This window comes from Nerophis lumbriciformis, linkage group LG36 (assembly GCF_033978685.3).
Source record: "Nerophis lumbriciformis linkage group LG36, RoL_Nlum_v2.1, whole genome shotgun sequence".
NCBI lineage: Eukaryota > Metazoa > Chordata > Actinopteri > Syngnathiformes > Syngnathidae > Nerophis > Nerophis lumbriciformis.
In genome coordinates, this window is record NC_084583.2 from 10,410,263 (window position 1) to 10,437,329 (window position 27,067).

The following is a 27,067-nucleotide window of genomic DNA, read 5'->3' on the forward strand; positions in this document are numbered from 1 at the left end:
CTTAATATCATAATCCCTAAAAATGTGTTTTTTGTACTATGTCAATGTCTATACCTTCTATTTGTGTTTCACTATTTTACTTAAAGGAAAATTAGTTTTTATCAAAGCATCTTTTTAATTTGTTCATTTTGACCGCTACCGTTTTATTGATTTCTGGGTTTTCCCCTGAACAGAATGCATTAGTGTCATCTGCAAATAGTATTGGCTTTAGGTCTTTTGTGCTTTTATAACACCAACACATATAAATTATGTTAACTTGTGTTTTTTCGGGTTTTATACTGTACACTGGAGTTATGCTTATGCTGGGCTGGGACCACATTCTTAACCACTCATGAGAGACCAGCTGAATACAACAAAAGTAACAATTGCAATAACGAATAATGACGTTAGTGACCATGTTTAACTTGGTTGTATTACAGGTCCAACGGCTATAGGTTTAGACTTTTCGTTTCCAGGGGTGGAACATGTCTACGGCATTCCAGAGCATGCTGACTCACTCCGACTTAAAACTACTGAGTGAGTAGCAAGCAAAATCTACACAAATTTAGAGCTAATCTGTTACAGTAGAATATTCTGAATGGGATTTGTGTGTGAACACCTTTTAGAAATGGAGATCCGTATCGGCTCTACAATCTGGATGTGTTCCAGTATGAGCTGGATAATCAAATGGCACTTTATGGCTCTGTACCCGTTATGTTGGCCCACAACGCCCAGCGGACTACAGGAATCTTTTGGCTCAACGCTGCTGAGACCTGGGTTGACATTAGCTCCAACACTGCGGGGAAGGTTTGTGCCTCCGCTATATGACTTTATTCGATGCCATGTGCCAGTATTAAGGATGTAACACCTACCAGACTTGGTACATGTATCGTTAGTCTATCTATTCACCTGGCTTTTTTTGTTTCTCTCCAGACTGTCTTTGGAAAAATGCTGGATTATGTGCAAGGCTCAAGTGAGACACCACAGACAGATGTGCGTTGGATCTCTGAAAGCGGCATCATAGATGTCTTCATTATGCTGGGCCCAACACCAAAAGATGTCTTTGCGCAGTACGCCTCCCTGACAGGTATGCTAACTGGCCAATGATCATATTCTTTATGTACAGCCTGTAAACCAGCAATCTGACGTAAAATATCACGTTTATACTAGAGATTTTAGGTCTTGGCTGCTTTTGTTGTTGTTGCGTTAAGCAGTTTTGATGAAATGTTTCTTAAAGGGGAACATTATCACAATTTCAGAATTGTTAAAACCATTAAAAATCAGTTCCCAGTGGCTTATTATATTTTTTGAAGTTTTTTTTCAAAATTTTACCCATCACGCAATATCCCTAAAAAAAGCTTCAAAGTGCCTGATTTTAACCACCCGTCCATTTTCCTGTGATGTCACATAGTGAAGCCAACATAAACAAACATGGCGGAAAGAACAGCAAGCTATAGCGACATTAGCTCGGATTCAGACTCGGATTTCAGCGCCTTAAGCGATTCAACAGATTACGAATGTATTGAAACGGAGGGTTGTAGTGTGGAGGCAGGTAGCGAAAACGAAATTGAAGAAGAAACTGAAGCTATTGAGCCATATCGGTTTGAACCGTATGCAAGCGAAAACGACGAAAACGACACGACAGCCAGCGACACGGGAGAAAGCGAGGACGAATTCGACGATCGCCTTCTAACCAACGATTGGTATGTGTTTGTTTGGCATTAAAGGAAACTAACAACTATGAACTAGGTTTACAGCATATGAAATACATTTGGCAACAACATGCACTTTGAGAGTGCAGACAGCCCGATATTCATCAATTAATATAGTCTGTAGACATACCCTCATGTCAGCAGGCCAGGGAAGCTAGGGTCGATATTCTTCTCTTGATCATCTTCGGTGGCATAAGGGACGGTGTGAGCCAAGACATCCAAGGGTTTAGCTCGCTCGTCTGCGGGAACAAACTGCCGCCATTGCTTGCCGTGCTACCGAGGTCCTTTGTCCCTGAATTGCTCACACACTCCTGCAGATTCAATGGGGTCTGGCGGCAGATTTCTTTGACTTTATCGTTGGAAATGCATCTGCTTTGAGTGTCGCAGGATATCCACACATTCTTGCCATCTCTGTCGTAGCATAGCTTTCGTCGGTAAAGTGTGCGGAACAAACGTCCAATTTCTTGCCACTTTCGCATCTTTGGGCCACTGGTGCAACTTGAATCCGTCCCTGTTCGTGTTGTTACACCCTCCGACAACACACCGACGAGGCATGATGTCTCCAAGGTACGGAAAACAGTCGAAAAAACGGAAAATAACAGAGCTGATTTGACTCGGTGTTTGAGAAAATGGCGGATTGCTTCCCGATGCGACGTCAAGTTGTGACGTCATCGCTCCGAGAGCGAATATTAGAAAGGCGTTTAAATCGCCAAAATTCACCCATTTAGAGTTCGGAAATCGGTTAAAAAAATATATGGTCTTTTTTCTGCAACATCAAGGTATATATTGACGCTTACATAGGTCTGGTGATAATGTTCCTCTTTAAATGTTTTGTAGTATCTAATATTTTAGTAATCGAGTATTGTACTGAAAATCCTTTAGATTAACCCAGTAAAACGCATTTTTGCTTGGTTGACGAGCAGTTATAAATACACAAGAGAAAATATGTTTCCCTTAATAAACAAGCAATTAGTTTCATTTTGAAATGACTAAAACAAGCTCAGACTCAGATTTGTGGCTAAGTATGTTTGTGTGGATGTGAGTGTGAATGTTGTCTATCTGTGTTGGCCCTGCGATGAGGTGGCGACTTGTCCAGGGTGTACACCGCCTTCCGCCCGATTGTAGCTGAGATAGGCTCCAGCGCCCCCCGCGACCCCAAAGGGAATAAGCGGTAGAAAATGGATGGATGGATGGCATTTTGTGCTCTCTGTGTTCAATGCATGAAACAACTAAGTTGTTGCCATCTGTGGCACCAAGTTACATAATGCAGTATGTTCATGGCTGTCATTTTCAACCCTAAACTTACATTAGCTGACTAAAAATGAATCGGTCTTTTTAAGATTTGGAGTTTTTGCCGTGTTTAAACTAAAACTACTGTACTGAAGCATATTAGACACACTTGATATTTTATCATCAACCAAAAGTGAGACCGATTTCCTTGTTCTGTGAATTGTATCCTAGAAATAACCAGCTACTGATTAGTGAGCTAAAATGTTTTTGTTTATTTGTATTATTATAATTAAAAACACATCTTTGTGGTTTTATTCGTTATTGGTATCATTTCATCTTGTTCTCATCACATGATGCCTTTTTAATCTGTTTTTGCATTTTTAATGTTTTTTGTGTTTTATTTCTACAATGTGCCACAGGCCTTCTAAAAAAGAGCCACATTCTTAAAAAGTATCAACTAGAGATGTCCGATAATGGCTTTTTTTGCCGATATCCCGATATTGTCCAACCTATCCCAGCTGTACTCAGTTCACCTGAAACCCTTGCTGACGTCGCTTGGCAACAGACGGGGCCTTTTAAAGGCACACACTGCTCTCACAAACTTCTCTTCAACTGCATATGACATACAAACCCCGTTTCCATATGAGTTGGGAAATTGTGTTAGATGTAAATATAAACAGAATACAATGATTTGCAAATCATTTTCAACCCATATTCAGTTGAATATGCTACAAAGACAACATATTTGATGTTCAAACTGATAAACATTTTTTTTTTTTTGCAAATAATCATTCACTTTAGAATTTGATGCCAGCAACACGTGGCAAAGAAGTTGGGAAAGGTGGCAATAAATACTGATAAAGTTGAGGAATGCTCATCAAACACTTATTTGGAACATCCCACAGGTGAACAGGCAAATTGGGAACAGGTGGGTGCTATGATTGGGTATAAAAGTAGATTCCATAAAATGCTCAGTCATTCACAAACAAAGATGGGGCGAGGGTCACCACTTTGTCAACAAATGCGTGAGCAAATTGTTGAACAGTTTAAGAAAAACCTTTCTCAACCAGCTATTGCAAGGAATTTAGGGATTTCACCATCTACGGTCCGTAATATCATCAAAGGGTTCAGAGAATCTGGAGAAATCACTGCACGTAAGCAGCTAAGCCCGTGACCTTTGATCCCTCAGGCTGTACTGCATCAACAAGCGATATCAGTGTGTAAAGGATATCACCACATGGGCTCAGGAACACCTCAGAAACCCACTGTCAGTAACTACAGTTGGTCGCTACATCTGTAAGTGCAAGTTAAAACTCTCCTACGCTAGGCGAAAACCGTTTTATCAACAACACCCAGAAACGCCGTCGGCTTCGCTGGGCCTGAGCTCATCTAAGATGGACTGATACAAAGTGGAAAAGTGTTCTGTGGTCTGACGAGTCCACATTTCAAATTGTTTTTGGAAACTGTGGACGTCGTGTCGTCCGGACCAAAGAGGAAAAGAACCATCCGGATTGTTATAGGCGCAAAGTTGAAAAGCCAGCATCTGCCCAAGACATGGGTAACTTACACATCTGTGAAGGCGCCATTAATGCTGAAAGGTACATACAGGTTTTGGAGCAACATATGTTGCCATCCAAGCAACGTTTCCATGGACGCCCCTGCTTATTTCAGCAAGACAATGCCAAGCCACGTGCTACATCAACGTGGCTTCATAGTAAAAGAGTGCGGGTACTAGACTGGCCTGCCTGTAGTCTAGACCTGTCTCCCATTGAAAGTGTGTGGCGCATTATAAAGTTAAAAGTTAAAGTTAAAGTACCAATGATTGTCACACACACACTAGGTGTGGCGAAATTATTCTCTGCATTTGACCCATCACCCTTGATCACCCCCTGGGAGGCGAGGGGAGCAGTGGGCAGCAGCGGTGGCTGCGCCCGGGAATCATTTTGGTGATTTAACCCCCAATTCCAACCCTTGATGCTGAGTGCCAAGCAGGGAGGTAATGGGTCCCATTTTTATAGTCTTTGGTATGACTCGGCCGGGATTTGAACTCCCAACCTACCGATCTCAGGACGGACACTCTAACCACTAGGCCACTGAGTAGGTATATAAGCCTAAAATACCACAACGGAGACCCCCGGACTGTTGAACAACTTAAGCTGTACATCAAGCAAGAATGGGAAAGAATTCCACCTGAGAAGCTTAAAAAATGTGTCTCCTCAGTTCCCAAACGTTTACTGAGTGTTGTTAAAAGGAAAGGCCATGTCACACAGTGGTGAACATGCCCTTTCCCAACTACTCTGGCACGTGTTGCAGTCATGAAATTCTAAGTTAATTACTATTTGCAAAAAAAGAAAAGGTTCATGAGATTGAACATCAAATATGTTGTCTTTGTAGTGCATTCAATTGAATATGGGTTGAAAAGGATTTGCAAATCATTGTATTCCGTTTATATTCCGTTTACATCTAACACAATTTCCCAACTCATATGGAAACAGGGTTTGTATATTTGAAGTTTTTTTTTTTAAGTAAAGCATTAATTACATTCCATAGTAATTACATTTATTAAAGAGTAATTCCACTAGTAATTGACTTTTGGTTAAGTAATTAGTAACTATAATCTATACATTTTCAGAACAGTGGTAGTAACAGTATTGTAGTGTTGAGTTTAAACTAAACATTTTGCACATTTTGTTTAAAATACTGATAAATATATCACGTTTCGGCCATTAATACCGGGGCATGAGTTTTAGTCTAGGCTTGTGGAGGCAAATCTGTTATCGCTCATGCAACAAATTCTTGTATTTGATTTCTGAATAAATATACGACAGAAGACACTCCCCTCTTTCACTTTTAATCCGTGCCTCTACTGGCTAAATATAGTGACAAAGTAGAAGAACAGACCCCTCTGCTACGTCTCTGGCTGAGCAGGTGTGTATGATGTGTGTTGATACATATTTTACATTATCATTTGTTCATGCGCAAGGGAACAGAAAGCAGCAAAAACAAATTAAATGTTCTTATCAATGTCCGCCTCAAATAAATGAATGTATCTGTATCAACTGCCTGGGTGACATGACCTCGTTGGACCACATTAAAAGTCGTCCTGCTTTTAGCTTGACCATTAAAAAAACGATTTCCTGAGGCAGAGAAAATTGTTCATTTCAAAATAATTTCAAAAATATGTTGTACATGGAATTGTCAGCCCTAATGTCTTGTAAGCCTCTTACGTGTGTACGGTATCTTCTGTCAGGCACCCAAGCATTCCCTCCCCTGGCTGCCTTGGCCTACCACCAGTGTCGCTGGAACTACAATGACCAAGAGGACGTGCAATCGGTGGATGCGGGCTTTGACGAGCATGACATTCCCTATGATTTCATCTGGCTTGATATTGAGCACACGGATGGCAAACGCTATTTTACCTGGGACGCCAATAAGTTTGCCACACCCAAAGAAATGCTTCAAAGGCTCATGGATAAGAAACGCAAGGTACAGATGTCTGTGAAGGTTCTCATTCGTCCAGGTTATTGTCATCTCACTGCATTCAATCCATCGCAACTGGATTGCTTGGTTTGTCTTGGAAGATGTTTCGCCGTTCAATCAATCAATCAATCAATCAATGTTTACTTATATAGCCCTAAATCACGAGTGTCTCAAAGGGCTGCACAAGCCACAACGACATCCTGAGCTCAGATCCCACATCAGGGCAAGGAAAAACTCAACCCAATGGGACAATGAGAAACCTTGGAGGGGACCACAGATGTGGGGACCCCCCCTGGGCGACCGGTGCAATGGACATCGAGTGGATTTAGCATAATATTGTGAGAGCCCAGTCCATAGTGGCTCTAACATAATAGTGTGAGAGTCCAGTCCATAGTGGCTCTAACATAATAGTGTGAGAGTCCAGTCCATAGTGGATCTAACATAATAGTGTGAGAGTCCAGTCCATAGTGGATCTAACATAATAGTGTGAGAGTCCAGTCCATAGTGCATCTAACATAAAAGTGTGAGAGTCCAGTCCATAGTGGATCTAACATAGTGTGAGAGTCCAGTCCATAGTGGATCTAACATAATAGTGAGAGTCTAGTCCATAGTGGATCTAACATAATAGTGTGAGAGTCCAGTCCATAGTGGATCTAACATAATAGTGTGAGAGTCTAGTCCATAGTGGATCTAACATAATGGTGAGAGTCCAGTCCATAGTGGATCTAACATAATAGTGTGAGAGTCCAGTCCATAGTGGCTCTAACATAATAGTGTGAGAGTCCAGTCCATAGTGGCTCTAACATAATGTGTGAGAGTCTAGTCCATAGTGGATCTAACATAATAGTGTGAGAGTCCAGTCCATAGTGGATCTAACATAATAGTGTGAGAGTCAAGTCCATAGTGGATCTAACATAATGGTGAGAGTCCAGTCCATAGTGGATCTAACATAATAGTGTGAGAGTCCAGTCCATAGTGGATTTAACATAATAGTGTGAGAGTCCAGTCCGTAGTGACTCTAACATAATAGTGTGAGAGTCCAGTCCATAGTGGCTCTAACATAATAGTGTGAGAGTCCAGTCCGTAGTGGCTCTAACATAATAGTGTGAGAGTCCAGTCCATAGTGGATCTAACATAATAGTGTGAGAGTCCAGTCCATAGTGGATCTAACATAATAGTGTGAGAGTCCAGTCCATAGTGGCTCTAACATAATAGTGTGAGAGTCCAGTCCATAGTGGATCTAACATAATAGTGTGAGAGTCCAGTCCATAGTGGATCTAACATAATAGTGTGAGAGTCCAGTCCATAGTGGATCTAACATAATGGTGAGAGTCCAGTCCATAGTGGATCTAACATAATAGTGTGAGAGTCCAGTCCATAGTGGATCTAAAATAATGGTGTGAGAGTCCAGTCCATAGTGCATCTAACATAAAAGTGTGAGAGTCCAGTCCATAGTGGATCTAACATAATAGTGTAAGAGTCCAGTCCATAATGGATCTAACATAATAGTGAGAGTCCAGTCCATAGTGGATCTAAGAGAGTCCAGTCCAAAGTGCATCTAACATAAAAGTGTGAGAGTCCAGTCCATAGTGGATCTAACATAATAGTGTGAGAGTCCAGTCCATAGTGGATCTAACATAATAGTGTGAGAGTCCAGTCCATAGTGGATCTAACATAATAGTGTGAGAGTCCAGTCCATAGTGGATCTAACATAATAGTGTGAGAGTCCAGTCCATAGTGGATCTAACATAATAGTGTGAGAGTCCAGTCCATAGTGGATCTAACATAATAGTGTGAGAGTCCAGTCCATAGTGGATCTAACATAAAAGTGTGAGTCCAGTCCATAGTGGATCGAACATAATAGTGAGAGTCTAGTCCATAGTGGATCTAACATAATAGTGAGAGTCCAGTCCATAGTGGATCTAACATAATAGTGTGAGAGTCCAGTCCATAGTGGATCTAACATAAAAGTGTGAGAGTCCAGTCCATAGTGGATCTAACATAATAGTGAGAGTCTAGTCCATAGTGGATCTAACATAAAAGTGTGAGAGTCCAGTCCATAGTGGATCTAACATAATAGTGTGAGAGTCCAGTCCATAGTGGATCTAACATAATAGTGTGAGAGTCCAGTCCATAGTGGATCTAACAAAAAAGTGTGAGAGTCCAGTTCATAGTGGATCTAACATAATAGTGTGAGAGTCCAGTCCATAGTGGATCTAACATAATAGTGAGAGTCCAGTCCATAGGGGATCTAACATAACAGTGTGAGAGTCCAGTCCATAGTGCATCTAACATAAAAGTGTGAGAGTCCAGTCCATAGTGGATCCAACATAATAGTGTGAGAGTCCAGTCCATAGTGGATCTAACATAATAGTGAGAGTCCAGTCCATAGTGGATCTAACATAATAGTGAGAGTCTAGTCCATGGTGAATCTAACATAATAGTGAGAGTCCAGTCCATAGTGGATCTAACATAATAGTGAGAGTCTAGTCCATAGTGGATCTAACATAATAGTGAGAGTCCAGTCCATAGTGGATCTAACATAATAGTGTGAGAGTCCAGTCCATAGTGGATCTAACATAGTAGTGAGAGTCCATCTGTGCCGTTCATCCGAGTAGGTTTGTGGTCATAGATTGAGATTGGTCAGATCTAGTCAAGCGGCTGGTGCCAAAACCCCAAACATTTATACTCCAAAAAAAACCTAGCAGGGTGTGCCTGGGCAATGATGGTTTTGCCCTATGGTAGTGAGAAACACAACTGTTTTAATGCAAAGGAGCAATCCTGTCAAAGCCAACGACAGTCGGTGAAGTGTTAATTCCCCTTGTTAGCATTGAGGTATTGTGTGGCAGAACCATCGCTGTGGATCCACTACTACCACTCCAAAATAGTCGGAATCCCTCACGTAAGCATTCCATTCAGTTGTAAACAAATAGCATTCTGGTCACCGCCCGTTTCTCCCAACCACTAAACCGACTCATGGCACGGCATAGACCAAGACTCTGATGTCTACCTGCACCTCCGGGAGAAACAGCACTCCTTTGAGAACAAAAAATTTACAGATTCTGGACTGACGGTACGAAAGAGGAGTTAGGGAAGCCATTGATGTCAAGGTTGAAAAACCATCCCTGAACAGAGAAGGTGGTCTGCGACACCACCTGTCTCCCACGTACAACACTGTCCTTTCAACCATTCCAAAAAGACGCTACAATTTAGCCTCCAACAAATACCAGGAGTTAGAAACATTCTGCTCACAGAACCTGACCACAATGCCATTTGTTTACAACCGAATGGAATGCTTACGTGAGGGATTCTGACTATTTTGGACTGGTAGTAGTGGATCCACAGAGATGGTTCTGCCACACAATACCTCAATGCTAACGAGGGGAAATTACACTTCAACAACTGTCGTTGGCTTTGACAGGATTGCTCTTTTGCATTAAAACATTTGTGTTTCTCACTACCATAGGGCTAAACCATTCTTGCCCAGGCACACCCAGCTCGTTTCTTTTGGAGTATAAATGTTTGGAGTTTTGGCACCAACTGTTTGGACTAGATCTGACCAATCTAAGTCTATGAGCAGGTACTGATGAAGCCTACTCGGATGAGCGGCGAAACCTCTTCCAAGACAAACCAAACAGTCCAGTTGTGATGGATTGAATGCCCTAAAATGCAAGGTAGAGATGTTTGAGACAGCTGATGGATGATGGCAGAGTTTGTGAGTAAGTCAGTGAGTGTTATGCATATTGAGAGGACTGACAGAAGTTTGTTTGCCATTTTTTTTAAATAAACTCACAATTAGGGATGTCCGATAATGGCTTTTTGCCGATATCCGATATTCCGATATTGTCCAACTCTTTAATTACTGATACCGATATCAACCGATATATACAGTCGTGGAATTAACACATTATTATGCCTAATTTGGACAACCAGGTATGGTGAAGATAAGGTACTTTAAAAAAAAATAAATAAAAAAATAAGATAAACAAATTAAAAACATTTTCTTGAATAAAAAAGAAAGTAAAACAATATAAATCAGTTACATAGAAACTAGTAATTAATGAAAATTAGTAAAATTAACTGTTAAAGGTTAGGACTATTAGTGGACCAGCAGCACGCACAATCATGTGTGCTTACGGACTGTATCCCTTGCAGACTGTATTGATATATATTGATATATAATGGAGGAACCAGAATATTAATAACAGTAATAAACAACCCTTTTGTGTGAATGAGTGTAAATGGGGGTGGGAGGATTTTTGGGTTGGTGCACTAATTGTAAGTGTATCTTGTGTTTTTTATGTTGATTTAATAAAAAATAAAATTAAAAAAACCAAACCGATAATTTCCGATATTACATTTTAACGCCTTTATCGGCCGATAATATCGGCAGGCCGATAATTATCGGACATCTCTACTCACAATGTTGAGTTTTTTTCGGATTACTTTTACTGGCTCATTTGTTTTGTGAGTAAATGTTAGTCACAGCCACTCAGTTCAGAAAAGTAAACAAAGTACAATACAATTCATACTGATTTTAGCCAACATTCCCCATCATTACTCTGAAATGCCAACATAAACTCTTAATCAAGATACTTGTTTCAGTCAACGGATTATAATTGTCCTTTACCTCTTTATGTAATAGATGGTAACCATTGTAGACCCTCACATTAAAGTGGACAGCAACTACAAGATCCACAATGAAATCAAATCTCAAGGTTACTACACAAAGAACAAAGATGGCGGTGACTATGAAGGCTGGTGTTGGCCTGGTAAGAAACAATATCACGTTTGAAGGAGTAATGGGATACATATGTTTTACAGGGCTGCTGTACCGCATTGAAGTTCATTTAGTTTGACAAATGTTCCTTAGGTAATGCCGGCTATCCAGACTTTTCCCGTGAAGACATGAGAGCTTGGTGGGCCAGTATGTTCGCCTACGACCAGTACGAGGTGCGTCCCATGGCTGCTAGAATATTCCTTGTAGTTATTAGGTGCATTATGTAAGTATGCCTGTGGAGGTATACCATATATGAACCACTCTGCTCTCCAGGGCTCCATGGAGAACATGTATTCGTGGAACGACATGAACGAGCCTTCGGTGTTCAACGGGCCAGAGGTCACCATGCACAAGGATGCAAAGCACGGGGACTGGGAGCACCGTGACCTGCACAACATGTATGGTCTCTATGTGGTGAGTGCGCCGCAAACACCATGTAACTTTCAAATCCTTTGTTCTCCTCTAACTGCGCTATGTTCTGTGCAGCAAAAGGCCACAGCGGAGGGCCTGATCCAGAGATCGGGAGGAGTCGAAAGACCTTTTGTCTTGACCAGGGCCTTCTTTGCTGGGTCACAGCGCTACGGGGCAGTGTGGACAGGAGATAATGCCGCTGAGTGGGGGCACCTAAAAATCTCAATTCCCATGTGCCTAAGTATGGGCCTGGTGGGAATAGCTTTCTGTGGTGGTAAGCCTGTTCGTCATCTAAAAAACACATTTGCCTAATCAACAATTAGTGTTATTTGCCAATAAAATGGCACTATAATAATCTTAAAGGAACGGGTTCCATAGCAACAAGTGTAAGGAACTAATAGAATAGAATATAAAGTACTTTATTGATCCCTGGGGGAAATTCAGCACCAGAGTTTGCTCACAATAGACAATAAATACTATACAGCATTATTCACATGTGAATAATATAAATACAGTCTATTATACAGCATTATTCACATGTGAATAATATAAATACAGTCTATTATACAGCATTATTCACATGTGAATAATATACATATATTATACATATACTCTACATTTAAGCACAGTCAAGAAGAAACATATGCATTGTATTATATTATAAATTATTAATATTATTATTATTATACTAAATGCTGGAATTTATCTTGGTCCAAACTTCCTCTAAAAAGAATTGTAAATACATTTTTAAAATCTTGTTGGAGCACCTTTTATGGCATGTACGGATGGAAAAAAATGCTATTGTCATAAATACTTTTTTGGAATCATGCCTATCATTTACAATCCTTATATAAGACAAGCACACACATGGTTTTCTTTTTTAAATGCATTCTAAGTCCATCACAATGGAGCCTATAGGAGTCACTCTATTCTCCCTATAAAGCGCTTAAAAAACATCCAAACACCTCCATTAAGGTTTTATATAACCACTGTAAGTATAATTGTAATGTAGTTACAGACACATACATAATATTTACCTAGTTTGCTCATTTTAAGGATACGGCTCATCGCTACGCTTAACTGTACAATGTCTGCTGTGACTGGGATGCTGACTGTTAGGATGTTGATATATTCCCGTTCAGATGAACAATGACTCATAATCCTGGCAAAGGGCTGGGGGAAAAAAAAAGTGGGTGCAAACCTGCCGTCTTTTGCATGTTTTTCCCGCTATCTCCGGGTCAAAGTTCGCTGTCGAAGTTGACCATTTTCTCAGTTTATGTCCACATCAATTTACTAACAAGGTGTGAGTCATGATTTATAGTCTAAAATAAACTTTCACGAGCTCGAGAAAGCAGCTCACCAGCTGATGACCTCAATTCAGCAGCATAAGGAAGTTGCCTGTCTGCTGCTAATTGTATTGTAGCTCCTTAACGTTAGCGCCTATATTCAGGTCACAAAGTATTGATGGTTAATTATTGGGTTTTACGGTCAGATTGGAGGCAATGACATCATGGCCATTGGCTCCATGGTAAGCAGACTTTTATTTAAGTTATTTTCGAGTTAGAATAAATTTTTTTAAGACATGTTTTTGTCTCATTAGAATTGTGAATTATAGGCACAATTCCAAAAAGTGCCGTTCCCCTTAAAAAACGCCACTGAACAAGCACTATTGAAGATGAAAAATAAACACAGACATCCCCTCTGTGGGTTTAACGTTGCCATGGATACACGCTCTGTTACCATGGTAAAAGCTCTGATTCCCAGTGTAATTTAGCTACTGTTGGCAGATGTACCTCGGACAAAATACACCTTTTATTCCAGTCCTTCAGTTTTATATCAGCAGATAAATTTTTTTTTAAAGCACTTACGTTAGGCTGCTGTAAATGACGCAACTTACAGCAAAGATGCGTTTGTGAAATACTTTTTCTGTGTTGTCTTGCTTTTTTTCTTACCTTTATTTCAAGATGATTTATTGTCAATTCTTAACATGCACAAGACACATAAGAACTGAAAAGTATATTTTCGGCACTGTCCCACTAAGAGCAGACATACGTTACAGGGAGACAAGACGAGACCGCTAACGGAGCAGCCATTTTTACGGCGCTCCTTAAAAAAAGGTGGGGAAAAGGTGATATTGGGAAAGGGTAAGAGTAAAAAAATATCAGTCAAAGGCTGGACCCCCAGGAGGGGGTCCAGACTGAGTCCAAGGGAAAATGTGCAATGCACACATAAACACGTTACATTTAATCACGACAAACTCGCAACAGATGGAGGGGGAGTTGGAGCAAACAAGCGGTGGGGAAGGCGCGGGATGGGGGAGGGGGTGGGGGGTGCGTGCATGTATGCCCAATTGTCTTGGGTGTGATGTTGTAATGTTTTTGTGGACTGAGGCCGATCTACAAGAGTTCGACACCAGGTGTTGTTGAGAGAGGGAGGTCAAAAGCGTCCCTCGTTGAGGTGTCCTCAGGGGTGTTTTTCACAACAGCCTGTTCCTGATAACACAGCTTCAAGGCCATTTGAAGGAGTCAAATCTTAGATTAGGATGTTGTTTTCCGCGAGCAGTCAAAAAAAAAACAATGACTTGCCTGCTCTATTTGTCCATGCTGGTTTTTCTCAAATTCAATTCAATTTTCCTACCAAACTTCTCCATGATGTGATCCATCTTGCGATTCAGTTCAGAAATCGCCGCAGTCTGTAATCCCACAGCCCTGCCCAAACCTTCCATTGCGACGAACAGCCTTTGGGCTCCTTGAGTGGCTGCTATCGTCTTACGAATTTAAAGATACACCAGAGCAATGCCCAGCCCAATCAGCAGGTGCTCCGCGATCACGGTTCCAAATAAGTAGATGTCTTCCTCGTCCTCGATGGAAAGGACTGAGAGGCACATGATTCTCCATTTATCCCAGGAATCTCTCACGTACCCCGCAGCAATGGTTCCATCAGGGCAGCCAGGCTCCCCCGAACCTCCTTTCCTTGTCGAAAAGACTTTGTCAATTGCGTCGAGAGTCCAGCTGATCATATCCATGTTTGATGTTTAGATTTGAGGACAGCGCAAATAATTAACATTCCTTAATTCTCTTCACTGCTGGTGTCTCGCAGCTGATGTCGGGGGCTTCTTCAAGTCTCCGAGCTCGGAGCTGTTGGTGCGTTGGTACCAGACGGGAGCCTACCAGCCCTTCTTCAGAGCCCACGCTCACCTGGACACGTCCCGCCGCGAGCCCTGGCTCTTCGGCCCGGAGAACACTGCACTGATTCGTGAGGCTGTGCGCCAACGCTACACCCTCCTACCATACTGGTACCAGCAGTTCTACCACACCTACCGCACTGGAGATCCCGTCATGAGGTGAGCATTCTATTCTACGACGCCTTTACATGTTCCTGATCGATGATCGCAATTCATTTCAATTCGATCACGGTGATCAGCTGTTAGCATATTTCCTCCATCAAACATGGCGGAAATGTCTGTTCGAAGATACCGCGGTAGTAAACAGTAGGGAAGCGATGGTGCTTAGTAAAATCCTGCCTTTATTGACCGTGGTCTTGCGTGTGTCTGTGAATGTTTGTGTGAGAGCGTTGTGCCTCTTCCCTCTCACAGTGCAGTGCAGCCCAGAAGAACAAAATGGAGAAATACGGACAGCATTAGCATAAAAGTTGAAACATTACATTTAGAAGAAGCAGCGACTTCAGTGCCAGACTTTAGTTTCACTGCCTGCTTGAGCTCAGTGTGGTGCGCAGTAATCCTGCCTTCAATGCGGTCTTGCAGGCAGGCACAGAATGTCTTTGTGGCTGAACAACTGGGACAATAAAAACACATCATTTAATCAGTAAAAAAAATTAATTTTTATATGTAAATATTTTTGAATCAGATTTTGTGTTTGCTCTGATTCAACTCCTCTGATATAACACATACTAAAAAAAAATCTAATCATTTTTGAGTTTGTGGTTGAAAATATTTTGCTCCTGAAATAATCATTAAACGTGTTTTATGTGCTGGTACACATTATTTTACAGCACCTATAATTCAAACTGCGCTTAAATATATTTTCATTAATTATAAAATACATCATTTGAGATCTAATAAAAACCCGCCAAAATCTGGGTCACCGCTTACCGTTTGCCAAACCACAGGTAAAAACCACTGTTGCATACAAGTAAAGAATACAAATAATAATGTATTATTTGTAAATGTTAACTTATAGTATTCAGTACACCACTGATACTTTGTTTACTGCAGAATGAAGTCTGTGACGACAAGCAAAATAACAAAAGAACTTTGAGAGGAATAAAAGTTGTTCTCCCCCAAAACATACTTTAAAAGAAGCAAAACCGTGGCCCTAAAACCAAGGTAGGGACTGTAGCTAAACTAGGGCTGGGCGATATATGGAATATACTGGATATATCGCGGGTTTGTCTCTGTGCGATATAGAAAATGACTATATGGTGATATTGGAGTATACGTTCTCACGCAGTTGCTTTTAGCTGCGGGCATTACAACACAGGCTTTTATCACTCTCTTTCTCACAGAGACATAAAAAAGCGCACCTTTTTACATACGTCACATACTGTCGCGCGTGCAACGTCATACGCTCTCACCAAGCAGAGAGGTAGAGACATGGTAACGTTAGCTGTGATGCTAGCGGTGCGAGTGGTAAAACGAGAGAAAGAAGGCGCAAATCTGGTAACATATGAAGGAAGAACTAATTCACAAGAAAAACTGCAGGGTGTCCATCGTCTGGCGGTGGTTTGGCTTCAAGCGGGAAGATGTTGGACAGACATCCGTAATATAACAAGTATGCGGCAAAAGCGTTGCTACAAAAAGTAGCATTACTGCTACTATGTAGCATCATTTGTCAGAAAGTCACCCACTAGAGAATAAGGAGTGCTTGAAACTCCGCATGTCAACATCTCCGTTCGGTGCCACACCAACAAAATGCCCAAGCAACCATTTCCACATCAACACCGTATGAAAAAAATAGTCAACAACAGAAGGAGATAACATCCGCAGGAACCTACCACATAGCGAAGGACATACACTATTTGATTTCCTATTATGCAGCTCATTTTTATTTGACACTTATTGAAATATCTTGTGTGACATCATGCACAAAAGCGCACTTTATTTGTTAATTATAAACTATTGTAGTGGCGTTCTGTACAAAAAGTGCACTTTAAATTTAGTGTTGTTTTGATATGTCATCTTAAAGGCCTACTGAAATGAATTTTTTTTAATTTAAACGGGGATAGCAGATCCATTCTATGTGTCATACTTGATCATTTCGCGATATTGCCATATTTTTGCTGAAAGGATTTAGTATAGAACAACGACAATAAAGTTCGCAACTTTTGGTCGCTGATAAAACAAAGCCTTGCCTGTACCGGAAGTAGCGTGACGTCTAGGGCTGCAGCTAACGATTATTTTTCTATCGATTAATCTATAGATTATTTTATTTTTTCGATTAATCGGTTAATCTATAGATTATTTTTTCGATTAATCTATAGATTATTTTTCCTTTTACCGATTATTTTTTTTATTTAAAATTAAGATGAAAAAAATAAATTTAGGCCAGTTTTTTCAAAAGGCATGGCTTTTATTTCCAAAAAAAAAAAGTATGGCCACGCAGTCAACATTGAAAACATGGCAAAACATTCTGTAACACTGTAAACATTTGTGCCAATCTAAATATTCTGGAGCACTGTAAACATTAAGTATTGCTTTTAAAATGTGCAAAATAAACATCCAGTCCAACACAGTACACTATAACCAATTCTACTCATTCCAGTGAGTGACTAACAGTTGTAATGAAGAAAGGTTAGCATGTCTACATGCTCTGGGGTGAGGCTGGTTCTTTTCTTGTTTACAATATTCCCAGCAGCTGAAAATAGGCGCTCAGAAGGGGTCGATGTGGCTGGAACTGAGAGGTAAGACCGAGCCAGCATTGCCAGATTTGGAAACCTTGCCTGATGTTCTTTCCACCATTTTAATGGGTTTTCATCCTTGGAAATGGGGGATTCTCCAAAATAAGACACTAACTCGTTTCTGACCATTTCAGCATCATTACTGTCATTGTTGTCTTCCTCATTGTTGCTGAGTTCATCTGAATCTGAGCCAAGAAGTGTGTCTAGTAAAGATACAGGCCGCCTGTCAGCATCTGGTCTTTCCACTTGCATTGCTGTGCCCTGTTGAGCGTGTGTCTCCTTTTCCCTTCTTTTCTCCTCCAGAACTATTGCATGCAGCTTGTATTGAACTTTTAAACACTCATCTGCAGTCAGGAATTTCAGCTTCCTGAATCGTGGGTCAAGTGCAGCTGCTAATATGCACACATTTGGTCCATCATCTTTGAATGTGGTCTCGGCTTCCCACCTGGATGTTATCTCACGTGCAGCAGTGACCTGGAAACACTTGATTGATGCATTTTCAAAAGCAGTTTGTGTAGCCTTCCGAAGCCCTTTGACCAGCAGAGGGACAGCGGAAACTGTTACATAAGATTCTCCACTCAGGTACACAGTTGCACATTCAAAAGGTTTCAGAACTTGTTCAAGTTCTTCAAGCAAGCTCCACTGGTCAGCCTTAAGATCCAGAAAATGCTTCCCTCTTTGAGTGACCTCCGGATCTGACAGAGTTGCTGTTATTGGCCACCTCTGCTCAAGCAGGCGACTAATCATGTAAAAGGAACTGTTCCATCTCACAGACACATCTTGTATGAGGCTGTGGTCTGGAGAACCCATTTGTTTTTGCTTAACCTTTAGTTTTGTACTGGATAGCTCACTTTTTCTGAAGTGCTCGACCAAACTTCTTGCTGCTCCTAAAGCTCTGCTGATGTGGTTGTCCTTTAGAGCATGGTTAACTACAAGCTGTAGAGTATGGCCAACACATCTGAGGGATGAAACACCATGTCTTTCCTCAAGAACTCTTAAAGCTGCAACAACATTTGCAGCATTGTCATGTACAATGACTTGTACTAGTTTTATGTTTATTTCAAACTTATTGACAACATCCTCAATCCAAGAGGCAATGTTTTCTGCAGTGTGCTTTTCATTGAGGGGCATTGTTGTCAAGTTAATTGAGGCAAGCTCCCACTCATCATTAACAAAGTGAATGGTGACACCAAGGTAAGCTTCAGTGGCCATACTTGTCCATGCATCAGTTGTGAGTGTCAGTTTTCCTTTCACATTTTTCAGGATTGCTTTGACTTCATTCATTTTCTTTGTGTATTTTTGCTCCATAAGCTTAGTGAAGTAGGTTCTTGATGGTAGTGTGTAGCCAGAGTGAAACCGTTTGATCATTTTTTGAAACCCTTCCCCCTCTACCATATTTAATGGCCTCATGTCTATGACCATCATTTGCAGGACACTATCAGTCAGGTCAGCGGCCACTTGGGGTGTGCATTCAGTCCCATGCCTCTTTGGAAAAAAATCCTGGACACTGCTTTGTCGTTTGCTGCAACATAAGAGACAACAATTAATTTTCATTTTAAATATACCCAAATACAGCTTACTTTAATACAAAAGGTTAATTAAACTACACACATTATCTTGTTAAATTGGTTTAATAACACAACAATGATAGTATGATTAAAGTGAAGTTAATTGTTCGTTTGTACATAGTACCGTATATGTAACTGTTAATGTTGTAAAAGGTATTTGCACAACTTATTAACGTTAGCGTTAAAGATAGTATATGTAACTGTTAATGTTGTAAAAGGTATTTGCACAACTTATTAACGTTAGCGTTAAAGATAGTATATGTAACTGTTAATGTTGTAAAAGGTATTTGTACAACTTATTAACGTTAGCGTTAAAGAGGAGCGTGTCTTTGTAAACACTGAACAGGCACGCCAAACGCGCCTCTCAGAGCGAAACGGTGCTTTAGTTTATGAATTTACAACGCAGATACAAATGACACATTCATGTTTTTTTGTAATGATGACAACGTATACTCACGCGGATGATTGACTCGTTGATGGTGATGGGAAGAACGCTGTCGGATGTTTTCTTTTTAGATGCTCGTTCATAGCCGTTGTGCTGCTGTGATACGCCATTTCCGCTCGACACAGTTTGCATAAAACAACATTATTAGGCCGTTTATTAAAATACTCCCACACTTTTGACGACTTTTGGCGTGTTTTTTTCCCCTCGCTCGCATCGTTTGCTCTGCGCTCCGCCATGACAGTGGTGTGACGTAAATATGCGACGCGCCGACGCACAAAAATGACGTCGACGTATTTACGTAACCGATGACGTCGACTACGTCGACGCGTCGTTTCAGCCTTAGTGACGTCACAAGTTGAAAGTCTCCTCACATTTCCCCATTGTTTACACCAGCAGCGAGAGCGATTTGGACCGAGAAAGCGACGATTACCCCATTAATTTGAGCCGGGATGAAAGATTTGTGGATGAGGAAGGTGAGAGTGAAGGACTAGAGTGCAGTGCAGGACGCATCTTTTTTTGCTATGACCGTAACTTAGGTACAAGGGCTCATTGGATTCCACACTCTCTCTTTTTTCTATTGTGGATCACGGATTTGTATTTTAAACCACCTCGGATACTGTATCCTCTTGAAAATGAGAGTCGAGAACGCGAAATGGACATTCACAGTGACTTTTATCTCCACGACAATACATCGGTGAAGCACTTTAGCTACGGAGCTAACGTGATAACATCGGGCTTAACTGCAGATAGAAACAAAAGAAATAAACCCCAGACTGGAAGGATAGACAGAAAATCAACAATACTATTAAACCATGGACCTGTAACTACACGGTTAATGCTTTCCAGCCTGGCGAAGCTTAACAATGCTGTTGCTAACGACGCCATTGAATGTAACTTAGCTAGGGACCTCGACAGAGCTATGATAAAACATTAGCTCTCTACCTACGCCAACCCTCATCTGCTCATCAACACCGAAGCTCACCTGCGTTCCAGCGATCGACGGAGCGACGAAGGACTTCACCCGATCATCGATGCGGTCGGCGGCTAGCGTCGGATAGCGCGTCTGCTATCCAAGTCAAAGTCCTCCTGGTTGTGTTGCTGTAGCCAGACGCTAATACACCGATCGCATCTACAGCTTTCTTATTTGCAGTCTCCATTGTTCATCAAACAAATTGCAAAAGATTCACCAACACAGATGTCCAGAATACTGTGGAATTTTGCGATGGAAACTGAGCTTTTTGTATTGGATACAATGGCGTCCCAATACTTCCGTTTCAACCATCGACGTCACGCGCATACGTCATCATATCTAGACGTTTTCAACCGGAAGTTTTGCAGGAAATATAAAATTGCACTTTACAAGTTAACCCGGCCGTATTGGCATGTGTTGCAATGTTAAGATTTCATCATTGATATATAAACTATCAGACTGCGTGGTCGGTAGTAGTGGGTTTCAGTAGGCCTTTAGTGACATCATGCACAAAAGTGCACTAATAGCTTGTATTAAAATGTCTCTGACAATCTTGCACTTTCTGTTTTGGAAATGACATGAATGTTTGTGCCAGTGCTTAATAACTGTTTAATAAATACACTTTTGCTAAATTGACTTAGTTGTGATTTCCCTCTCTGCATGAAAGTGTAAAATGAGCATATATTAATGCAGTATGAAGAAGAATGTTTTAATGTAGACACATAGAATCATCATACTGCTGTGATTATATGCATCAAGTGTTCATTCAAGGCTAAGGCAAAATATCCAGATATATATCGTGTATCGTGACATGGCCTAAACATATCCAGATATTAATAAAAGGCCATATCGCCCAGCCCTAAGCTAAACACAATTATAGATATGAACAATTGTCAACTGTTAGCATATGTTACCTCCATCCAATATCTGTTACAAGACACTGTAGTAGTAAATAGTAGGTACTCTGTATATTCCTGCGCCAGACAATCCCACTTTAATAAACAAAAAAAATTGATATCATTCGAGCTCAAAAAATATGGAAAAAGTCATTGTGATCTTTTTTTTGTTGCCCTATCGCCAAGCCCAACTACAAGGTATCCCAGCAGAGTACATTGGATATACAAGTTGGTATATTTATGATGTACACCACTAACTGAGGAGTCATTGTGCAACGAGAGGGAATACTTTTGTGACTTTTGCTCTACTTTGAACACTTTTTGAATGGCTCTCAGGGTGCCCCTCTGTTTACACTAGCTCATCTAATCTGACATTGTTGTTTGTGTTAAAGGCCACTGTGGGTGGAGTATACTCAGGATCCTGCTACTTATGCTCTGGAGGACCAATTCTTGATTGGTGAGACTGAATTTTTCTTCTTAGTGTGCAGCATATAAGGCAATAGATGGGTGAAATGAATTAGAGCCTGAAACTTGAAAGTCATACCTTCTTTTTGCAGGACGGGACTTGTTGGTGCACCCTGTCACTGAAGAGGGAGCCCGTGGAGTCACTGCCTATCTGCCTGGAAAAGAGGAGGTACGGAAATAAAACATGATTGTTTGGTATGGTTTCAGCCATTTAGTCAACTAACTCTTGTTTGCCCATCAGGTCTGGTTTGACGTGCACACCTTCCAGAAACACAATGGCGCTCAGAACCTTTACATTCCTGTCACCATGAGCTCTGTAAGACACGCCTGTAAAACATGGCACATTTTGCATTGTAAAGCTGTCCTCTCTCTCTTCCCATCAGATCCCAGTTTTCCAGCGTGGCGGCTCAATTATTCCCAGAAAGCTTCGAGTGCGCAGATCATCGCCCTGCATGGAGCACGACCCTTACACTTTGATCGTGGCCCTCGACCGACAGGTACGTCACCTCCCACAGTCCTGGCACACCAGCAATGTTCCCTCTAAGGTGCGCGCCTGTGCAAGATCGCACTGCTCAAGCGTCCTCTGCGCACGGCAAATCTATGCCACGCACAAAATCAAATAAAAAAATAAGCGCATAACAATTTTCGACACGACATGGACACGACAGAGAAAACAGTTTTCGTCATCATTGTTCAAATATTGTAACTTCTGTCGAGACGCTTTGAGGACATGAATTCCATCCATCACTTTACTTAGCAAAACTCTTTATTGTCGGCCATAAACACATCACCAAAACATTAGTAAAAAAAAAAGATATCTAGCAAAAGTGGTCATTTTCTGCAGTACAAACCAGACCAAAAGCAACTTTGTTATATCAACAGCAGCCACTCGCTCTTTCTCACTTGCGCCAACACATGCACATATGGCACTTAGCCAGTGATGCATTTACAGCCACACAAAAAGTCGGACAACTCCAACACCACACAAAGTGTAATTTCAGGTCGTTACACTATGATTTACCAATCAAATGTGTGCTTATTCTAGTGTCATTTATTAGGAATCTTAATTTATAAATATTAATCATGAAATGCTGTTAGTATATTAAATAAATACTAATACAAATATATTTTTTACAACAGGAAGTTGCAGGAATGTGCACATGATCCCCTGCTTACCGTACATCTCATTGTGCAACATGTGAATGTTTTAATGGGAACTAAATGCAATGTCTGAAAGGGGTACACATTATTTCCAAAGCAGGACCTCCACCCAGACAAACAATACAAATACACAGTTCATGAAAAACAATATTTGTTGTTATTGTCATTGTAAGTGGGCCTGAACACTTATTTTAGAAAATAACCTCATGGAAATGACTGCTGTCATTTGATTATAATAATAAAAGAATGTTGTCTGTCTGTGTTGGCCCTGTGATGAAGTGGGGACTTGTCCAGGGTGTACCCCGCCTTCCGCCTGAATGCAGCTGAGATAGGCTCCAGCACCCACCGCGACCCCAAAAGGGACAAGCGGTAGAAAATGGATAGATGGATGGAGATTTAACTTGTTATTTAGTCAGGTTTGGGACAGGTGTGCACGTCTGATGTTGCTCACATGGGCTCCACTGAATGCTCAGGGAGTTTTTGCGTTTGCTCACACACATAAAAAATTAGAGGGAACATTGCACACCAGTGGCTTTGTTTTTATTCCAAGACTTTTTTAACACAGAGGGCTGCCGAAGGAGAGCTCTACATTGATGATGGACACACTTTCAACTTTGAGAAGAAGGAGTTCATTCACAGGAAGCTGTCCTTCGCCAACAACGTCCTCTCCTCTGTGTATGTTTCTATTTTTTTCTTTTTCAACATTACAAATTGAAAATGTTGTGGATTAAACACAAACACATTCAACTTGTGGGGGGATGTATAACAGGGCTCCAATTTAACCGCCCTCTCATTTGCCGTAATGCCCTAAAAAATTGACCAACATTTGCGGCAACACCTTGCCGTTACCGCCCCTGACTTTGTACTTCCCTTGACTTTTTACTTGTTAATGGACAAAGGAAATAATGGTCAATGGCAGATACAATTACATCTCCTTTATAAACTACCAAAAGCCTTATATTTATTACCGTATTTTTCGGACTATAAGTCGCAGTTTTTTTCAGAGTTTCCGGGGGTGCGACTTATACTCAGGAGCGCCTTATGTGTGAAATTATTAACACATTACCGTAAAATATCAAATAATATTCTTTAGCTCATTCACGTAAGAGACTAGACGTATAAGATTTCATGGGATTTAGCGATTAGGAGTGACAGATTGTTTGGTAAGCGTTTAGCATGTTCTATATGTTATAGTTATTTGAATGACTCTTACCATAATATGTTACGTTAACATACCAGTTGGTTATTTATGCCTCATATAACGTACACTTATTCAGCCTGTTGTTCACTATTCTTTATTTATTTTAAATTGCCTTTCAAATGTCTATTCTTGGTGTTGGCTTTTATCAAATAAATTTCCCCCAAAAATGCGACTTATACTCCAGTGCGACTTATATATGTTTTTTTCCTTCTTTATTATGCATTTTCGGCGGGTGCGACTTATACTCCGAAAAATACGGTATATCATTTTGGGCAACACGAAGTCAGACACATCGTCGTTTGCCTTATTAATCATGGCGTACTATCAACGTTAATCTCGCTCCGAGTATACTTAGTCAACAGACCTACATGTCAAACTAAGGGTTGCTGTATAAGCAACGCCAACACTGTCATAAACTTGTGCCATATAGTGAGACCACACTAAACAACAATGACAAACACATTACAGGAGAATGTTTGCACCGCAACACAACAGAACACATTCCTAGAATTCCTTGCAGCACCAACTCTTCCCAGACGCTACAGTCATTTCCCCTCACTTCCCGCCATTTGTTTAAGAGCCCACTGCTGTGTTTGGATGGAGACAGGTGTGGACAGTATTGGAGACACTGGTCCCCACACTAAAAGTATACAGCGAAGGAGAAAAACGATATGATGTTGCTTTCATTTTGACGATACAGCTGCTGTGACAGAGAGTTAATGATGTGAGGAAACATGCTGTCACTCCTGTTTTTGTTGTTCTTGGCCAAACTGTTGTACTGAACCACAAGGGGGCATTAGAGAAGAACAAGTCTTGTTTATTAGACTTTATATTCATTAGCCAAACTGCTTTGTGTTTTATTTTGATATAAAAAAATAAACGCCGTTTTTTTTTTTTTTACATTACCGTATGTCTGTGCTGTGTAAAACTCGGCAGGGTAACCACGTAATACTTCATGTCAGCAGGTAGTTACCGTATTTTTCGGAGTATAAGTCGCTCCGGAGTATAAGTCGCACCGGCCGAAAATGCACAATAAAGAAGGAAAAAAACATATATAAGTCGCACTGGAGTATAAGTCGCACTGGAGTATAAGTCGCTCCGGAGTATAAGTCGCATTTTTTAGGGAAATTTATTTGATAAAAGCCAACACCAAGAATAGACATTTGAAAGGCAATTTAAAATAAATAAAGAATAGTGAACAACAGGCTGAATAAGTGTACGTTATATGAGGCATAAATAACCAACTGAGAAGGTGCCTGGTATGTTAACGTAACATATTATGGTAAGAGTCATTCAAATAACTATAACATATAGAACATGCTATACGTTTACCAAACAATCTGTCACTCCTAATCGCTAAATCCCATGAAATCTTATACGAAATCTTATACGTCTAGTCTCTTACGTGAATGAGCTAAACAATATTATTTGATATTTTATGGTTTTATGTTAATAATTTCACACATAAGTCGCTCTAAATCCCTAAATTCCTTGCAATAGCTGGTTGAGAAATGTTGTTCTTAAACTGTTCAACAATTTGCTCACGCATTTGTTGACAAAGTGGTTTCCCTTGCCCCATCCTTGTTTGTGAATGACTGAGCATTTCATGGAATCTACTTTTATACCCAATCATGGCACCCACCTGTTCCCAATTTGCCTGTTCACCTGTGAGATGTTCCAAATAAGTGTTTTTAATGAGCATTCCTCAACTTTATCAGTATTTATTACCACCTTTCCCAACTTCTTTGTCACGTGCTGCTGGCATCAAATTCTAAAGTTACGGTAATGATTATTTGCAAAAAAAAAAATGTTTGAGTTTGAACATCAAATATGTTGTCTTTGTAGCATATTCAACTGAATATGGGTTGAAAATGATTCGCAAATCATTGTATTCCGTTTATATTATCTAACACAATTTCCCAACTCATATGGAAACGGGGTTTGTATATTTTCATTATGATATCAATGAACTTGGACATAAACATGATGGCCTGTCAATAAAAACAATAATAATAGCATCAAGATAGTCAATCCTGTCACTCTGCTTGTCAACTCTCTGAAAAATAGATAAGAATTTGACTCCAACCCAAATGTATTACGATGTTTTGGGTTATTAAGAATATGTGATGAACAAATGTTTGTTTTTGTTTGCAAAATTAACAACATACATGAGTGGTGCTATCTGCTTTTCAAATGTTTTTCCGACGTGGATGCACTTTTTTTTAGCCTGACGTGATCTGTATGTGTCACTAAGTTTGTTATAAAGCACCTTGGCATTTATTAATTGATATTTAACAAGCTAGTTTTGCTTCTCAAGGATGTCTCAAGTCTTTTTTGGGATAGTGCTGAAGAAAAAAAACCCTGCAATGTGCTTTCTTCCGGTTCCGATATAAGATAATGTTACAAAAGCACACGTTTGAAAAAGATGATGATCTCACTCTGCTGGTTTAACAGCAACCAGATCATTATTATCACAACCTAAATTGGGTGCAGCCAGGTGATGATTGGCCACAAGTCATGCTCACTCACTCACAAACCGGAACTAACTCAGCCAACTGGACAACATCCCACTCACCAAGCACCACCTTTTCAAAGTCACAGATATTACAGCGCAAAATAATCGGCTGCTCCTTTGGCCCTCCAGATTTAATTGTGGCGAGCCGTCACAGTTCAAAGAATACATGGGAAATGCTGACATTGCCAAAAATAATAGTTTTTTGTTTGTCATGGCCAACAGAAACCTTTCCCCAGATGCCCAGTTCTCTACGTCCTCCTCAGTTGAACGCATTCTCATATTGGGGGCAATGAAGCCCGCCAAGGCGACCCTGAGGACAGCTGGTGAGTCCATTTGCA

General features: G+C 40.6%; 2 protein-coding genes across 3 annotated transcripts in view; one reads left to right on the plus strand and one right to left on the minus strand.

Moving 5' to 3' along the window:
• The window catches only part of ganabb (glucosidase II alpha subunit b), a 52,850-nt gene that overhangs the window by 23,992 nt on the left and 1,791 nt on the right, over window positions 1–27,067 (plus strand). For both annotated transcript variants that reach the window (XM_061930452.1, XM_061930453.1), the window contains 15 exons: window positions 420–516; window positions 606–786; window positions 913–1,066; window positions 6,172–6,407; window positions 11,047–11,173; window positions 11,275–11,354; window positions 11,455–11,595; window positions 11,668–11,866; window positions 14,692–14,935; window positions 21,780–21,844; window positions 21,945–22,021; window positions 22,094–22,168; window positions 22,236–22,349; window positions 23,579–23,688; window positions 26,952–27,052. In XM_061930452.1, the coding sequence (XP_061786436.1) occupies window positions 420–516; window positions 606–786; window positions 913–1,066; window positions 6,172–6,407; window positions 11,047–11,173; window positions 11,275–11,354; window positions 11,455–11,595; window positions 11,668–11,866; window positions 14,692–14,935; window positions 21,780–21,844; window positions 21,945–22,021; window positions 22,094–22,168; window positions 22,236–22,349; window positions 23,579–23,688; window positions 26,952–27,052 (2,001 nt within the window). The remainder of the gene's footprint in view (window positions 1–419; window positions 517–605; window positions 787–912; window positions 1,067–6,171; window positions 6,408–11,046; window positions 11,174–11,274; window positions 11,355–11,454; window positions 11,596–11,667; window positions 11,867–14,691; window positions 14,936–21,779; window positions 21,845–21,944; window positions 22,022–22,093; window positions 22,169–22,235; window positions 22,350–23,578; window positions 23,689–26,951; window positions 27,053–27,067) is intronic.
• LOC140677582 (E3 SUMO-protein ligase ZBED1-like) lies at window positions 17,183–21,996 on the minus strand. The gene is made up of 2 exons (XM_072912469.1): window positions 21,932–21,996; window positions 17,183–19,030 (listed from the first exon to the last, which is right to left on the minus strand). The coding sequence occupies exon 2, from the start codon at window positions 18,931–18,933 to the stop codon at window positions 17,380–17,382; it is 1,554 nt and encodes a 517-aa protein (XP_072768570.1). The 5' UTR covers window positions 18,934–19,030; window positions 21,932–21,996; the 3' UTR covers window positions 17,183–17,379.